The 19310-nt window shown below is 42.8% G+C and overlaps 1 protein-coding gene across 1 annotated transcript in view; it reads right to left on the minus strand.

The window, feature by feature from the left end:
* The window catches only part of LOC306891612 (laminin subunit alpha-3), a gene marked incomplete at its 5' end in the record, with an annotated part of 34263 nt that extends 20480 nt beyond the window's left edge, over window positions 1–13783 (minus strand). Inside the window, 7 exons of the mRNA XM_079451976.1 lie at window positions 1405–1556; window positions 1643–1696; window positions 1798–1892; window positions 1994–2074; window positions 2340–2449; window positions 3513–3803; window positions 10766–13783. Of these exons, the coding sequence (XP_079308102.1) occupies window positions 1405–1556; window positions 1643–1696; window positions 1798–1892; window positions 1994–2074; window positions 2340–2449; window positions 3513–3803; window positions 10766–13783 (3801 nt within the window). The remainder of the gene's footprint in view (window positions 1–1404; window positions 1557–1642; window positions 1697–1797; window positions 1893–1993; window positions 2075–2339; window positions 2450–3512; window positions 3804–10765) is intronic.
* Window positions 13784–19310: the final 5527 nt, after the last annotated feature.

Raw genomic sequence — 19310 nt, forward strand, 5'->3', positions numbered from 1 at the left:
GTAATGTAAGGTAAGGTACTTGTCAGTTAAAAACCTGTCACATCCAATAGAGGAATTATTTGCCGTATTTCATGTTTTCATTGGGTCCATTAGTGCATATGAACGTGACTTACATTTTAGACACAATTACAAACACAAATTTCTGTTTCAATTCTTGCTAGTCCCAAACAAACGTATAACAAATCAGAAATTTGTGCGCTTCTGAGCAATACACAGTTATTTTGCTACTGAAAAGATAACAAACGCTTAGAACGCATGATTCTTTAATTATGACTTTTTGGTGTTATTGGGATTTTTTTAATGAATTTAAGAAGAAATGGTGATCTTGGTTTATGTGGTCTTGACTACAACACTACTCAAAAGCTCTTTTGTTCTCTGTGTATATACTGTAGCTCTGCGTAGTTCAAGTTTCTTTGTCAGACCTTATATTTGCTTGAGTGTTCATCTGAAATTTCTGTTTTCAAATTTTTTCCGATAAACACAAAAAAAACTATTTACATGGATCTGCAAAAACAAGTGAAAGAGCCGTATTGCACATGCCAGGCCAGTGGATAGCAACACAACGTGCCTGAAATGATCAAAGTGATTATGCCATGTGGTTGATGTCCTCAGGGCAACCTATTTTGTTGACCAAATAATATTTATAAATAGCCCACACCTAACCCTAACAATAACTAACCCCTAAAATCTGAGGGAAATGATAAGTGAAAAACAGTGGTCTAGAAGCACCTAATCCTGGTTGGAAGATTACATTTAAAATAAACTTGTTTCTGAAATCTGATTGGTTTAATTAAATGTTGTCCCAGTGTCAACATGGTGTTGCCCTAAGGACATCAACCACTTGGCATAAAAAGGTGAGCCCCTTCACATACAGTACGCAAACACGTACCTAGTTTTAAGTCAAAAGTGCTTTTAATATCGTTTGTCTACGTCTTTGTGTGTTCAAAGTTTGTGTATGTGTATAAAGTGTCCCTAGCCCTAGTTTTAGAAATTGGGTATTTTCCAATGAATTAAAAGTATTCATGTGTCTATTCAGTTATTAAAGAAACAACAGTAAAGACAATTGTCTCGCTGTCCTCGTAGGGGAAACTCAGTATCAGAATTTGAGAAATCCACATCCTACAACTACCTCATTGTTATACGAAGTGTCAAAATGTCTGCACCGATTGTGACTGAAACCGCAGCAAACCCATGTGAGCGAGAGAGAGAACACTACAGTATACGTCAACGGTTGACATGTTTAGAGATAATTCACTCAACAGGTTCATACAAGAACCATTCAGTCTTCTGCCATGGTTTTACCGCTTTGTTTTTAATTTGACCTGAAGTAAGATTACATGGTCCATAGCATCCTGTTTGTTTGTTTTTAGCTTAGGAGACTGGGAGGAGAGGGATGAGGAATACCGTTGTGACAGCAAGAGCGTCCTTAAGCTTCTGCAGATATTCCTGAGCTGAAGTTCTGAGAGAATCCAGATCCAGCTGTTCTTTCATTCTTCTCAGGTCAATGTCAAGTTTTTCCAGATCATTCAGCAACGTCTGTGCACAGCTGTCACACTCTTAAACAACCACAACAATACACAAAGATGTCACAACATAACACGATATAAAAACAGAACTTTATGATGTCAGTAATATTTTGTACCTTCACATTGTTCATCTCTGTTAGTGTCTCTGAGCTCTGGAAAATCCCTGCACACTATGAAAGAAGTCGACATATCAGTGAAACGTCCATCACATCACAGAGATAACCAGGATAAAAACTTCATTAACAGATAAAACATCAGAAGAGATTCAGACCTCCAGTCAGAGAATCACAAGAGTTTCCAGGACAGTTGCACGGATGACAGCGACCACCAGGGACCCTTGGATCGCCGTAAAACTCTGGCGCACACCTGAAAAAAACCACACGCATTCACTGTCATGACATGAAATCACTCGATAGTGAATTCATCATGAGATGACAGATGCACTGTTTGAATTACACATGACTCACCGCTCACATCTCTCACCACTGTAACCTGCTCTACACAAACACTGCAATCTGCCGTCGCTTTCACTGCAGCCCACTGCAAAACTACACAAACACGCACAAGCCTTATCACACATGAACAGCACATGCAGACTTCACCTGTTCAAATAGAAACTCTTTCAAATGCCGTCTCCCACAGTAAGTAAACAGGTAAATGAGGATAATATGTAAGATCATGTAAACAACTCTGGTCCCGTTTTACTTTTTTCGATGCCGTTGTTTGTGTATAGTTAAAACCCAGTGGCCCAGTCTTGTTCATATTTTATGAAATAGTTTGTCGTGTGGCACGGCGTGACTGAGTGACACTTACTTGTTATCTTGAGGACATGGACAAATTCTACATGTTCTCTGAGCGGCATCACCATAGTATCCGTCTTTACAGCGCTCACACTGATCTCCTGCTGTATTATAATCGCAGTCCTGTTCAACACAACAACACAATATCTCTTAGTCTCCAAGTATTCTGTCTGTCAAGTGTGTAACATATTTCAAAGCAATACTGTGGACAGGACATTTAATAAATTTGTGTTTGCAATTGTTTGTTTTCAATGACAGCAGAGTTTTTTTTGCAAAATATGAAAAGGTTAAGCAATACAAGCATTTTCATAGCCTTCTTTGCTCATCCTTACTAAGGGTGGCAGTATTAGTGGATGGCACTGTAGATTGATTGGTTAATTTAAAGTGAAACGAATTTAGTGCTGACATATGGGTCCATTATCTTAAATGTGTGCATCTCAGTGACGTCCACTGTGTGTTTGTTTGCGTGCACGTGTGTCTACGCATCTGAGTGTGTGCGCATTTGTGTGTGTATCTATGTGTGTTAGTACATGTGCATATTGTGCATGTGGAGTGAGGCTGTCTGTCTTCTGTAGGCGTGTGGGTGTCTGTCTTTGTATGCGGGTGTGTTTTAATCGGTGTGTGTGTCTGTCTTCTGTGTTTTCACCTGTTTTTGTTTTTACATACGTATAACTTTATATGTATTGCTTTTAGTCAATATGTTTCATGTATAGTTGCTTTGTAGAAATGAAAATTGTAAAAAGCGCTTTACAAATAAAGTTGACTTGACATATAACAAGAAGCTGACTGGCTAATATAGAAGTTACATGTTGGTCTCATTTGTAGTCGTAATGCAGCCAATTTCCCTTGCACTAGTTTAATAAAGATCTACAACACCACGGAATCAAACAGGAGCATTTCAGTGAGCCTTAATTTAAGCTTTACATGGGCTTAGGAAAATTAAGACCTGCTCAAAATTATTTAAGACCTATAAGACAATACGGCAGAAAATCCAAGACATTTTAAGGCCTAATAAGATTATGCAATGTAAGACTTTTTCCGACTTTTTAAGACCCCGCGGAAAGAAGCATTATATGAAAATAAACTTGAATTGAATTGAATTTTCTACACATTTTAAATAATTATGAATAACTGTTGAAGACTTTTTCTTTCACATTTACAGAGCAAACCTCCAGAAATCTCGTACCTGTCTCTGATTGACTGATGGATACTGAATCTGCTGAGACGCATGATGGCTTGATGGATTTATTCCGGGATAAAGAATCCTCTGAGTCTGTTCGGGCTGCTGTTTGTGATGCTGATGTGAGAATCTTGGCCCTCCAGACACCATTCCCATCAGCAGCGTCCCGAAGAGAAGAGCCCCTAACATGGCTGTGTTTAATCCTGACATTACCTTCTGTTTCACCTGTAGGAAATAACCTGAAGTACTCTCAGGAGCGAGTGTTCTTAAAGGAGGAGGAAACGCCCCAGACAAACACTAAGACATGAATCAGCGGATGAAGCGGACACGAGTCATGTTTAGGCTTGAACTGTACACTGTTTTCAACACGAGTGACGTCTATGCCAACCATCAAACATACAAACTGTCAAATAAACAAAACATAGATGGAGAAACACTTAGGAACACACTGTTTTTTATTTCAACGCAACAATTATAAAACATTCTTAAAAACAATAAATATTCACTTGAGAAGATTTTATGTCTTGCTAATGGAGTAAGAAAATAAATCTCACTTAATACTGTCGAAACCAGGACAAATTAATTTGCTTCTCAAGTGAATATATCTTCTGTGAACTTTATTTCTGCTATAATTGATATATAAACCTGAACAATGATTTTCCGTGCAGTGATTGTAGGACATTTGTAAGAACGGAAGGAAAACAGTGAGTGTGTAGGTTACACATCATTCAGACTTTCCTCAAACACTGAAACACCATGATTATGACAAGGGCGTGCCACCACACACATGCACGCACAGAGTACGACTGACACACCCAGTGTGAAGGAGTCAGCACATGAGATATCATGACCTGCGGCTACACATTCATTATCACTGACTTGCAGGCAAACAAAACCTGTTTAGTGTGTGGAGAGAGTTTGAAAACACTTTGTTTATTCCAACTGAATTTCTCATTCTGTTGTCAAATTAAAATAAAGCTTATTTATCCACGAATGTTTTAAATATTTATACATTTATTATCTATATTACTTATCCTTATTGGAGTCTCTCCCAGGATCAAGTTTTGGATCCAGTTTATTTTTACAATATACAAATAGTTTTAGTATATGTATTTTGATATGTATTTTCAGATGGCAGACCGTGTGATATATTGTATATTACTTATCTCCACTGTTATTGATCTTTTTGTCTTTTATTGTAAACTTAAATTGATCACGATGCTAAAGAGAAGATTACTAAACATAACAATGTCAAACATTCTCCTTTATTCAGTGAAAATGTTTTCCTCCGCTTACATTGTCTACATGGGTGTGGTGGGGCATGTCAGTGCAATGGATCATGCTTTGATCTCCTATCCATCCGCTTCGAGTTTCTGTCTTCAGCTGAAAACAACATTTTTTTAATGAAAACATGGCATCTCTCTTAGAGAAAATAGCAGGATCAAAAATATCATTCAGCCAAGTTTAATACAAAGTAGCTGTGAAAAAGTGTACATGCATACATGTGTAAACCCATCCACAGAAAAAATAAGGCTAACAAGGCTAATATGGGGTGAATGATAAACGAGGTAAATACCCGATAGGGAATAGGTGTGTGGGTTGTCCCTTGTTTATCGCGATCAGTCCAATGTGTGAGTAGGCATGGCCAGAGGCACGCTTTAGCGTCCTGGATGCATGGACGCCGGTGCTTTGTTGCGGTTAGGGTTAGGCTATATAGATAATAATGAAGGTTGAACCCCCCTGAGTTTAGCCCCCACGATCTCGGGAACATTAAGTAGTAAAGAGTTAAATAGTTTAGAAGAGTTGAGTTGGTATATATACTTATTGGACAACGCCCTTTCGAAAGAACTTTGTTTGAACTCGATAGCGCCACCACCGACCGAGATACGCAATTGAGCGACCCTTGATGAAAATGAGACACATCCTTATATAGTTTTGAGGCCGCTGAACACGATGGTGAAGGTTTGGAGTCGATCCGAGTCGACTACTTTGTAGTCTTATTTCAAACACTGGCACATGCTCTATTGTTTATATATGTATAAATGGGTCACAGAGAGAAAGGGGAGGGGCGGCGCCAGAGGATTCTCCACACCAACGGGCCCAGGAAGGCCTGCCCACCTCGCGTAACGCCCAAGGTAGCACTTCAGCCTGAACAGGCTTTCACTATTTTTTTATAAATAAATAAACCCAACAAACAAATAAATAAATAAATAGATAAATAAATACATAAGTGCGTCACAACATTGATCAAGTAAAAAGTGAACACCAAATCACAACCAGTCAAAGTATATAAGTGCTTTTATTTGTATAAGTGCATTTCACATCACTAAACGTGCAAAGAAACCAAAAAAAACCCTTGTAATGTCAAAAGGGATTCCCCTAGCATACGAAATTAAGAGATCATGTAATAAAATGAAAGCAGTTAGGGTTAGGTGTAAGTTGGGCCGCAGGGACAAATATCTGAGAGTACAGCCATACACCCGAATTTCAGGCACTAAATGTGAGACACACGGAGCAAGAATCAATTAGACTTAGGGTTAGGTGTAAGTTAGGCCACAAAGGTGAGCATCTGGGAGTACAGTAATAGGGTTAGGGTTTGGTTTTAGGGTTAGGGGCAAAAAATCTAAGATCTAGGGTTAGGGTTAGGGTTAGGGTTAGGGTTAGGAATTTGTGAGAGCCAAAGCCAAATGTCAAAGACAAAGCTCGGTGTGCACTGGCCACAAACCAGCCGACCACCCCACACGCCTCCGGCCCGATCCCAGAGACAGTCCGAGCCATCATCCCATAGGGGAATTAATCTAAAAGCGTCCCCATGGCCGTCAAAATGTATGCACCACATCACAACCTCAGAAACCCCATCATTTAGAACCATTACCTTTACCGAAACTCCCACGAGCACAGGTTGAACAGGATTTGGTCACTGGAAGTAAACACTCACGGTAACTATAATATATTTTTATATATATAGTACTAATAATAATATTAATAATAGTCATCTCCCTAATGCCCCGTATATATTAGCCTATCAATCCCCAATTATTCAAATATATTCTCCTACCTCCATTAATATATGCCCTATACACATACTCACCTGTACATTAAGAAGGCCATACCCCCATCCACCCACCCTCTCACCTGTATTCATCTATATATATCTAAGTACATATATATATATACACATACACACATACACATATATATATATATATATACATATACATACACATACACACACATGTGTCCCCAGAGAGATTTTTTTCTAAAAAGGAAAACCCACTGTCGCAAGTTCATGAGTATAATATCCAAATTGTTAATATTAATATAGATATGAAGTATAATAACTTTTCTAATAGCAGAATAATCAATCAATCTCATTTCGACAATGTAGCATGGATGTCTTCCTAAATGGATTTATTCGATCCAATAAACTCATTGGAGCAAATCCCTGTGTCTCCCTTCCCTCATCTATCGTGTGTAACAGTCTCCCTCTGGTGGACAAACGGCGGAATGGTCCTGGTTAAATAAAACCGATGATTAACTGAGACAGAAGTGGTTTGTATATAAGTAGATATAAGTAATCCCAACCCTATCTATATGCTATGTTCCATTCTATTAATAAGGAAAATGGAGAAATTTCTCTTATTGTGGACCTTAGTATCCATATGTTTATTATATTACCATAAAAGGCCCCACCGGGTCTTGTTGTCACACAGTCAAAAAGAATTATAAATAAAAAATCAAAACAAACATTCCACAAAGGGCTGTTAGAAGAAAATCAGAACACATCGGTAATAGCAAATATCCTCAAAGAATGGGGTTTGTTCTAAGTGAACCTCCATAGGTCACACACAAGAGAGAAAGGGCGCACCAGCAGTGGAGTGGATATTTATATAATAATAATAATAATACTAATATAATGAGTAATAATACAATGTGGGTATTTTAATATCTATTTAGACTGAGGGTCCTGGCTCTAGGTGTGAGAGAAGAGGGAGAGTAGGTCATTGTGACATGCAAGCCAATTTGCTACGAGGGCGGCCTAGACAGAGTAATCTTTAGATTGGGGGTCCTGGCTTTAGGTTTAGGTGCAGATGGGGGTTAGGTCATGGTGGTATGCATATGAATTTCCCACGGGGGTGGCCCAAACAGAGTGGTCTTCTAGACTAGGGGTCCTGGCCTTAGGTGTAAGGATAGATGGAGGTTAGGTCATAGTGGCATGCATGTAAATTTCCTACGAGGTGGCCCAAACAGAGTGGTCTTTTAAACTAGGGGTCCTGGCCTTAGGTGTAAGGATAGATGGAGGTTAGGTCCTAGCGTCATGCATATAAATATCCACGGGGGTGGCACAAACAGAGTGGTCTTTTAGACTAGGGGTCCTGGCCTTAGGTGTAAGGATCGATTTTGGGGGGCATGGTAGAGTGTGGCAGCATGAGACCCCACATATTCCTGGGTGGCTGTTATTGGGGTTGTTATTGCACAGGGGTGCTTGACCTAAGGGTTAGGGTAAATTTAAGAGTGAGCATCGTTTCTCATACCACTGTACGCCCCCCTCATGTGTGCGATATCCCATGGCCCCCTGTAAACAGAGCTGTGTGTTTAAAGAAACATAAAGGACTGTGCTCGTGGGAGTAACGGCTCCAGTGCAGGCATTTCCAATGGACGGCCATCAGGGCTGTCATCGTCCGTGTCACCCCGGTCCTTGCTAATGGGAACTAGGCACAGGGAAGGCAAACACAGATCAGGTTATTAGACAGTGACAGTTTTATGCAAGCGTGAACAAGGGGGTGTCACGGTACGCCTATATTCTGTGTAACCAATGATCTACATCTCGTTGAGGCCTGCTGGGTACTGTGTGTTAAGTCTTTTAATCCAGGCACCCTCCGTCTTAAGTCTGTCTTTTAACGACCAGAGCATATTTGACTGCAGACATGTGATTCTAAGGGACTGGAGATCATGTATCAAAAAATGTTGTACGAGGTATCGGCGTGTTTTAATGTTATTTATGATGTTGTGGGTATGTTGGTATAGTCTGACTCGAAGTTGATTTTTAGTCTGACCCACATACTGTTTGCCACACTTAGCACAGTAGATAAGGTATACACAGTTAAATGATCTGAGGGACAGAGACTGTTTGATTTGGAAAATCTGTCGTGAGTTCCGGTTCGTAACCCATTTGTGCTGGACATAATATTTGCTTTTACCACTATTTCCCTTCCTGGGGGGTGGTGGAAGCTTACTGTTAACCAATGAGTCTGAGAGGTTTATGTTTCTCCTAAATGCTGCTATAGGTCTATGTCTTTCGAGTATTGTCGTTTCGTTTAGGATGTTATAGAAGTTTTGCTTGACCAGCTTGTTTAATGTAAGACCCTGCGGGGAGAATTTTGTCACGAAGGGTAAAATTTTGTCTCTGACTGGCATGTTCAGGACCGGCGGTATTTTCGGCTGCAGAAAGGTTTTTCTTATATTCCTAAGGAAGGATCTGGAATAATTCCTCTGTTTTAGTGATTTAAACAGTGTTTTTGTGGCAGCTTCAAAGTGAACTTTTTCTGAGCAAATTCGATGGAATCTGAGTAGCTGCGATTTAATAATACCTCTGAATGTGTGCTTCGGATGAAAGCTATCCTTATGGAGTAAACAGTGCGTGTCCGTTTCTTTAAAGTAGACCCTGAAATCGAGATTGTGTGTGGTGGGGAATTTCTCCCCTTTGTACGTAATTACGTCCAAAAAGTTAACCTCGGAGATGTCCAGTGTGTGTTTTACGGTAATAGATTCCTGGTGTGTGTTTAAGTGTTGGACAAATGACATGAATTCTTCCTCAGAATAGGTCCACACGCCCCAGATGTCATCCAAGAATCGAAAGTATGTACATGGTTTCAAATGTGCTGTGGCCAGGGCTGACTCTTCCCATTCGGCCATGAAAATGTTTGCGTAGGACGGTGCAAATTTCTTTCCCATCGCCGTACCCTTAATCTGCAGATAGAATTTAGAGTCGAATTCAAAATCATTTTTTGTCAGATTAATTTCCAAGAGTTTCAGAATATAATCATCGGGCCTGGTGGAATCTGGGAATTTATTCATGCATTTCCTTACGGCCGCCATCCCCGTTTGTGTGTCAATGTTTGTGTATAAGCTGTCAATATCAATGGTAAACAGAAATGCGCCCATGGGGATGTGTATTTTACGTACTTTTTCAATGAAGTCACTGGTATCTCTCAGGTAACTCGGGTGTCTTATCGAGATGGGGTTTAAATAATGTTCAATGAATTCCGCAGTATAATAAGTTTCACTTTCACAGTCCGACACAATGGGTCTGCCAGGGGGAACTATAAAAGGGATGCTCCAGTCTTTTGGATCCTTGTGGATTTTCGGCAGGAGATAAAATCTCCTAGGCCGTGGGGTGCCCGACCCCAATAGGTATTCAACTTGTCTCTCTTTCAGCAGCCCCTTTTCTGCCATTTCATCTAATATGTTTTTTACTTCTACCTGGGTGTGGGGGTATATGGGTTCCTCTAAAGAGCGATAATGGTGTGACACCGCCAGTTGTCTCTGTCCCTCAGCCACGTACTGTTCTCTGTCCATTAACACTACTGCATTGCCTTTATCGGCCGGTTTAATAATGATTTTTTGGTTTCGTCTGAGTTCCGTGAGGGCCTGTTTTTCACCTTCTGACAGGTTGTTTTTTTGGTGTGTTTGCCAATTAAGGTTCTTGTATGCTTTCCAGTCTGATTTAAGGACGTCTGTGATTTTTTGGGGGAGACTGGATAACGACGGTGTCCAGCCCGTGCCGTGCGTAAATGGTAGTTTCTTTTTGTGACTTTTTTTCCGTTCGAAATATGCGGCTAATTTAATTCGTCTGTGATACTCTTGTAAGTCTGCTAACAATTCTTTTTTGTCTTTTTTATCCCTCCCTGGCGCCGGGATAAAGAAGAGTCCCCTGGAGAGGATTAAAGTCTGTTCTTCCGAGAGAACGAAGTTTTTGGACAAATTTACAATCAGCTTATTGTCCATCCCCATCGGTCTAATGGTCCCTATAAGTTTAAATGTTCTGCCCAGTGTGTCAGCATGGCTCTGGCCGTCAGAGAGTTCCAATGTATGTTGTCCGTATCTACCCAAAAATCAGCGGGTGGTAAAAGGGGTATAAAATTAGTATTGTTCTGTAAGAAGGTGTTTAGCTGTTCTAAGAACAATTGTTCGGCCATGGCAAGTTTGGGTGAGTAATTCACCAAGGGGAAATACAATTCGGTTGTGGGTAACCGTACCGTGGCCAGTTTAATCAGGTTTTGGAGTTCCTTAACTGTCGTGACTCGGAATCTTTGGGACCTGTTGTTTAAACCCAATGCGAAAATGATTTTTTCGGGAATTACAGTGAATGTGGCTCTCTCTATGAGGGTGGTTGCATGTTGAAACTTTGCCCCCGGGAAGCTGTCTATCTGTAACTCACTCGTCTGGTACGATGGAATTCTGGATACGTTAGAGTCACCCAAAACCAAGTATTTCTTTTTAATGTTGAGATTCCAGTCCCTATGTTTGTTTTCCGTGTTGTCGTGACGATATGGTCGTGCCGCAGGGCCGGGGGTATGTTCGTCCGAGGCTATGTTGAAGGTGGGGTTACGCCCCGTTCCCCTCTGCTGGCTGTCTATGGGCCTTATTGGTATGGGGTCCGCAATGGCTGCTGACGTGTGGGGCTTCGCCTGACCAGTGGGCAAAAAAAGATCTGGGTCGTATTGCTCTAAAAATTTGGTGAGTGGCGAGGGGGATTTTTCTGTGTCAAGGGGGTTTTGTAATGGGCCGGGAATTTCGGCTAAAGACAAGATTTGTTCTGGGTTTATGTGGCTCATGCCTGAATCCGTTAGCGGGATCGGAATATCACCCTGATTATTAAATTCGTACATTATTGGTACCGCTCCTAATAGAGGTCTAGCCTCCTCCGCCTCTCCCTCTTCAGAGCCCTGTGACCTGCGGGGGGTTATATCAAGGGGAGACGGGACCATCTCGGACCTAGGGGTGAGCGTCTGTGCTGCGTACATGGCGATATCGTTCTCTTCATCCTGTGAATCAAACAGGAGAGGGCTCATGGGCATGTTAATTTCGGCGATCGGAGCGGCCTCCTGTGGGGCATTATCGGCTAAGTCCTGTATGGGTCTAAGCGATTTTGAGTGTTCTAGGGGAGGTATGTCCCCTGAAGAAATCAATTGGGGTGGGTGCTCGACCGTTGCGTGTTTATCGGCTAAGTCCTGTATGGGTCTAAGCGATTTTGAGGGTTCTAGGGGAGGTATGTCCCCCGAAGAGATCAATTGGGGTGGGTGTTCAACCGCTGCGTGCGTTGTGGTTTCGTTTTGTCTATCACGGGCCGCTTTACGGGGTCTCTGCTCTAACGGAGTCTTTTTGATGATGTCAGTGGGAGGTAAAATTATGGGTAGGTCAACATTACCAATAGGGGTTAGATGTGGCACCCGCCGATCCGGGCTAACGTTCCATGTGTTCGTAATTAAACTAGGGGAAGTCTGTATGTGTACGTGTATGTGACTACTACCTTTTCGGGGTCTAACCGCGGCCGTGTGATCGACGGGTGCCGTTTTGGGTGCCCACTCCCGTGTTGTTGCCACCACCTCCGCATACGAGCTGCGTGTTGACTCCCGTGGGGGTGTTGTTGTCACTGGCCGGTCCCCAGTAGCGATTGCGTCAGGTTGATCTGTCCCCCTGTGTAACACCAATTCCTCTACACGTCGAAGGGATTCGGGTTGAATTCTCCCTGAAAAAGTACGGTTAGCCCAACGTGATGCCACCTCGAATGCTTGTGGCCAATCTGCGCGGTCCGTTGACTCAACTAGATCTCGCTGCGTGCGCTCTATGAGGTCTGCATAATGTTCACGAAGTAGCCGCAACGCATTGTATGACCAGTTCTGCGCGTTAGCGTTCAGTAATTGCATGAGTTTTGCATCCGGTCTAGCTGGCTTCACCGTTTCAACAAGCGTTTGAATCATACGCCGGAATGTGACAGGCGTGTCACTCACTGATGTGCCCACCACCTTACTTAAGTGATGCGTGAAACGCATAAGGTCGTATATCAGTCGGATTGCGGTGCGCAAAAGTGGGGGAGCAGGGAGGAAGTCAATATTAGTTTGGTCCCGGTTGTTAAAATCCCCCCTCAAACGTCCGTTTGGAGGAGGCGGAGATCTCTTACGTGTCTGGGTTAAATCTCTCGGTCGGGTAATCAGTCGTGGTAGGGTGCTAACGCGTTTAGCATGTTCCGCTCTGTTTCTAAAGGAGACCGAGCCCGGTCCCTTAACATTTTTCTTGTGTATCAACCCTCCAGATTTACCCGTTTTATCATTGTCTAAATCAAAGTTAACGTTGCGGTTGCCCCTCCCGTGAGCTCCTCGTTTCACATATGGATTAAAGCCGTCATCATATGTGGGACGTGTGGGTCTCGAATTAACACGTATTGTTTTTTTCAAGCCGTTATTTATTTTGCGTGTATGTGCGTTAGGGTACTCACTGTTCACCAGCCGCTGTGGGACGTCCCACTCAGGATCGGGCCCGTCCGGAGAGTAATTTGGTTTGGCTCGCGGGTCACGCGTACCCTCTCCACGCCGTTCGTGAAAGTACGGCTGCGGTCTCTCCCGTGATTCTGTGTAGCGGTGGTGATCGTGGTGTGAGAAATGGATGTTCCCATATTTTGGTGTTGCACGGAAACGTGCATTTGTGTTTCTTCCGTCTTGCTTCTGTTCCTCTTCGTACTCCCTCGGTGCTGCACGGAAACGTGCATTTGTGTTTCTTCCGTCTTGCTTCTGCTCCTCTTCGTACTCCCACGGTGCTGCACGGAAACGTGCACTTGTGTTTCTTCCTTCTTGCATCTGATGGTGCTTAAGCATCGGTACCTGCATTGGTCTTTTTCCCATTTTCTTTCGCGGAGGCCGTTGTATGTAAACCGTCTCCGTGACGTCCTCCAGTGCGGGCATGGTAGGGAAGTTGGAAAGATAAGCGTTGTCGTTGTACCGTGTGTAATGTTCGGGGCGTTCGTCCGTTGCTTCCCGGTCCGCGATTCCAGCTCCCGGTGTATCGAGTAGGAAGCGTACGTCTCGTTTATCTCCCCTAATTGGAAATTGGGGCCCATCCATCCGTGACATCCGTGTAAAAGCCCTGCGGTTCGGAGGGGACCCCACGGTTCGATGGTAGCGTTCCCTTTGTAGGCTGCGGCCCCTAGGTCGGGCGGAATCCTCGGTCCATCGCCCGTCGGGTGCCGTACTATTGATCAAACGGCCGTCGTCAGCCATGGTAGCACGGAAACGTGCTGTTGGGGTGGAAGAACGATCAGTCCTTCTAAGCAATGTATTTGGAGGCAGAATGCGTAGTCGTGGCGCGCCTCGCCATGCCATTCCGCCTCCGAACTCATTCGGTTCTACTTCGCAAAACATCCGGATAAAATAAAGAAAATCAAAAGAAAAAATAATATGAAGATTTTTAAAGCTTTAAAGATAGTACGTTTGAGTCAATCGCGACGTTTCGGCACTAACCGTGCCTTCTTCAGGCCGACTCAAACGTGCGTTTTACAAGCAAAAGTAAAAAATCGTAGTCTAGCGTGTGTTCTCTGTTGCGAGTTGTAGCTACATGTGTAACATTGGCCTGTGAGTTGGCGTGGTGGATGTACGTTTTTCCCGCGGTTGCGTCGGCGTCAAGTGTCACCTGTTAGTACGTAATACCTAATAAGGGTGGACGCAAAATGTGAGCCTACTGCCCCCCACTGGTCAGGCGTAGCCGAGGGGAAAGGGGAAAAAAAACCATTTTTTTGGAAAAAAAAAAAAAAAAAAAAAAAAAAAATTTTTTATTCCTAGAATCGTAATGATAATAAAAAACTGGCAAAAGTATCCACAATGACTCATGTGCTATCAACATAACGTATTAAACACGCCCCGTATGAGGGGCCAAATGGAAAGATCCATTCAATGTGATTCCTAGTGGATGATTAAAGTAGTAGACACAGACGGCCCCCGGGACCGGACCAGCGCGCGAGGGGCTCAGAGGAGAGGGCACTCGCTGGGTTAGGAATTTGTGAGAGCCAAAGCCAAATGTCAAAGACAAAGCTCGGTGTGCACTGGCCACAAACCAGCCGACCACCCCACACGCCTCCGGCCCGATCCCAGAGACAGTCCGAGCCATCATCCCATAGGGGAATTAATCTAAAAGCGTCCCCATGGCCGTCAAAATGTATGCACCACATCACAACCTCAGAAACCCCATCATTTAGAACCATTACCTTTACCGAAACTCCCACGAGCACAGGTTGAACAGGATTTGGTCACTGGAAGTAAACACTCACGGTAACTATAATATATTTTTATATATATAGTACTAATAATAATATTAATAATAGTCATCTCCCTAATGCCCCGTATATATTAGCCTATCAATCCCCAATTATTCAAATATATTCTCCTACCTCCATTAATATATGCCCTATACACATACTCACCTGTACATTAAGAAGGCCATACCCCCATCCACCCACCCTCTCACCTGTATTCATCTATATATATCTAAGTACATATATATATATACACATACACACATACACATATATATATATATATATACATATACATACACATACACACACATGTGTCCCCAGAGAGATTTTTTTCTAAAAAGGAAAACCCACTGTCGCAAGTTCATGAGTATAATATCCAAATTGTTAATATTAATATAGATATGAAGTATAATAACTTTTCTAATAGCAGAATAATCAATCAATCTCATTTCGACAATGTAGCATGGATGTCTTCCTAAATGGATTTATTCGATCCAATAAACTCATTGGAGCAAATCCCTGTGTCTCCCTTCCCTCATCTATCGTGTGTAACAGTCTCCCTCTGGTGGACAAACGGCGGAATGGTCCTGGTTAAATAAAACCGATGATTAACTGAGACAGAAGTGGTTTGTATATAAGTAGATATAAGTAATCCCAACCCTATCTATATGCTATGTTCCATTCTATTAATAAGGAAAATGGAGAAATTTCTCTTATTGTGGACCTTAGTATCCATATGTTTATTATATTACCATAAAAGGCCCCACCGGGTCTTGTTGTCACACAGTCAAAAAGAATTATAAATAAAAAATCAAAACAAACATTCCACAAAGGGCTGTTAGAAGAAAATCAGAACACATCGGTAATAGCAAATATCCTCAAAGAATGGGGTTTGTTCTAAGTGAACCTCCATAGGTCACACACAAGAGAGAAAGGGCGCACCAGCAGTGGAGTGGATATTTATATAATAATAATAATAATACTAATATAATGAGTAATAATACAATGTGGGTATTTTAATATCTATTTAGACTGAGGGTCCTGGCTCTAGGTGTGAGAGAAGAGGGAGAGTAGGTCATTGTGACATGCAAGCCAATTTGCTACGAGGGCGGCCTAGACAGAGTAATCTTTAGATTGGGGGTCCTGGCTTTAGGTTTAGGTGCAGATGGGGGTTAGGTCATGGTGGTATGCATATGAATTTCCCACGGGGGTGGCCCAAACAGAGTGGTCTTCTAGACTAGGGGTCCTGGCCTTAGGTGTAAGGATAGATGGAGGTTAGGTCATAGTGGCATGCATGTAAATTTCCTACGAGGTGGCCCAAACAGAGTGGTCTTTTAAACTAGGGGTCCTGGCCTTAGGTGTAAGGATAGATGGAGGTTAGGTCCTAGCGTCATGCATATAAATATCCACGGGTTAGGGTTAGGGTTAGGAATTTGTGAGAGCCAAAGCCAAATGTCAAAGACAAAGCTCGGTGTGCACTGGCCACAAACCAGCCGACCACCCCACACGCCTCCGGCCCGATCCCAGAGACAGTCCGAGCCATCATCCCATAGGGGAATTAATCTAAAAGCGTCCCCATGGCCGTCAAAATGTATGCACCACATCACAACCTCAGAAACCCCATCATTTAGAACCATTACCTTTACCGAAACTCCCACGAGCACAGGTTGAACAGGATTTGGTCACTGGAAGTAAACACTCACGGTAACTATAATATATTTTTATATATATAGTACTAATAATAATATTAATAATAGTCATCTCCCTAATGCCCCGTATATATTAGCCTATCAATCCCCAATTATTCAAATATATTCTCCTACCTCCATTAATATATGCCCTATACACATACTCACCTGTACATTAAGAAGGCCATACCCCCATCCACCCACCCTCTCACCTGTATTCATCTATATATATCTAAGTACATATATATATATACACATACACACATACACATATATATATATATATATATATACATACACATACACACACATGTGTCCCCAGAGAGATTTTTTTCTAAAAAGGAAAACCCACTGTCGCAAGTTCATGAGTATAATATCCAAATTGTTAATATTAATATAGATATGAAGTATAATAACTTTTCTAATAGCAGAATAATCAATCAATCTCATTTCGACAATGTGGCATGGATGTCTTCCTAAATGGATTTATTCGATCCAATAAACTCATTGGAGCAAATCCCTGTGTCTCCCTTCCCTCATCTATCGTGTGTAACAGTCTCCCTCTGGTGGACAAACGGCGGAATGGTCCTGGTTAAATAAAACCGATGATTAACTGAGACAGAAGTGGTTTGTATATAAGTAGATATAAGTAATCCCAACCCTATCTATATCCTATGTTCCATTCTATTAATAAGGAAAATGGAGAAATTTCTCTTATTGTGGACCTTAGTATCCATATGTTTATTATATTACCATAAAAGGCCCCACCGGGTCTTGTTGTCACACAGTCAAAAAGAATTATAAATAAAAAATCAAAACAAACATTCCACAAAGGGCTGTTAGAAGAAAATCAGAACACATCGGTAATAGCAAATATCCTCAAAGAATGGGGTTTGTTCTAAGTGAACCTCCATAGGTCACACACAAGAGAGAAAGGGCGCACCAGCAGTGGAGTGGATATTTATATAATAATAATAATAATACTAATATAATGAGTAATAATACAATGTGGGTATTTTAATATCTATTTAGACTGAGGGTCCTGGCTCTAGGTGTGAGAGAAGAGGGAGAGTAGGTCATTGTGACATGCAAGCCAATTTGCTACGAGGGCGGCCTAGACAGAGTAATCTTTAGATTGGGGGTCCTGGCTTTAGGTTTAGGTGCAGATGGGGGTTAGGTCATGGTGGTATGCATATGAATTTCCCACGGGGGTGGCCCAAACAGAGTGGTCTTCTAGACTAGGGGTCCTGGCCTTAGGTGTAAGGATAGATGGAGGTTAGGTCATAGTGGCATGCATATAAATTTCCTACGGGGTGGCCCAAACAGAGTGGTCTTTTAAACTAGGGGTCCTGGCCTTAGGTGTAAGGATAGATGGAGGTTAGGTCCTAGCGTCATGCATATAAATATCCACGGGGGTGGCACAAACAGAGTGGTCTTTAGACTAGGGGTCCTGGCCTTAGGTGTAAGGATCGATTTTGGGGGGCATGGTAGAGTGTGGCAGCATGAGACCCCACATATTCCTGGGTGGCTGTTAGGGTTAGTTAGGGTTAGGGTTAGGGGTTAGGGGTTAGGGTTAGGGTTAGGGTTAGGGTTAGGGTTAGGGTTAGGTAGGGTTAGGGTTAGGGTTAGGTTAGGGTTAGGTTAGGGTTAGGGTTAGGGTTAGGGTTAGGGTTAGGGTTAGGGTTAGGGTTAGGGTTAGGTTGTAGGGCAAAAAACGAAGGTTGCACCCCTGGTGAAGTGCACCCCCCCACTTATCTTTCGAAGGGATGTAGGTAGAGACTTGAAATTGCGTATATATAGTAATTGGCGGACGCCCTTTCTAACGCACTCACTTTTAGCTCGATAGCGCCACCACCGGCCGAGATAAGGAAGTGCACCCCCCTTAATTAAAGTCTAAAAGGAAAACGAGGCACTTATTTATATAGTTTCGAGGTCGCCGAGCACGATGGTGAAGGTTTGGAGTCGATCCGAGCTTCCGTTCGGAAGTGCACCCCAGGGTGAAGTTTTGTAAAAGTTTGTAAAATTTTCCTAAGTGGAAAAGTGCAAATTCGTTCACCCAGAAAGCCTTTTTCTACACGTTTCAGGCCATTTGGAGTCGATCTGTATAGTTTTCGAGAGACACTTTTTGTAAAAGGTTCAAGGGGTTGTACTTGGCTGAAAACACGCTCTAAACAGACGAATTTGGAGTCGACGTAACTCGGGCCGCGAAGATCGTAGAACCTAGAGCCAGGTGTCATTCGAAAGGGGAGGTCCAGGCCTTTCCAACGACACCAAGCACGCGTCGCTGCGACCTTCCTAAGCCGAGCTAGACCCCCGAACAGAAAGGCGTCTGAAAAGCGTATCTCTGGCCAGGAAGGTCGCAGCAGGACGAGGTCGGACGCGTCTCGAAGGACTCGCCGAGACCTTTCCAACGACACCAAGCACTCGTCGCTGCGACCTTCCTAGGCCGAGATATTTTTTCTAGAGCCGTTTCTGTTTGGCTCCCCCTATCCGTCACGGAAGGTCGTACCGCGTCGGTCGACGGCTCGTTGGAAAGGTGTCATCCAGACCTTTCCGACAACACCCGTCTCGCGTTTCTAGTCCATTCCTACACGGAGTTATAACGTTTGTCCGCCAGGCGGCGCTATTTTTTGAATAAGCTGGCATAACTCTGCGTAGGAAGGTCGTAGAGATACGAACGTAGGCTCGTCGGAAAGGTCTCGTCCACGCCTTTCGAACGGAACGCGGTCCGACAATTGTTTCCGAGCCTTTCGATGAGATATCTTGCAATTCGCGTCCATTGCAGAGGGTTCCTGACCTTAGGTTTAG

This window comes from Barbatula barbatula (genome assembly GCF_947034865.1).
Source record: "Barbatula barbatula genome assembly, chromosome: 3".
Classification (NCBI taxonomy): Eukaryota; Metazoa; Chordata; class Actinopteri; order Cypriniformes; family Nemacheilidae; genus Barbatula; species Barbatula barbatula.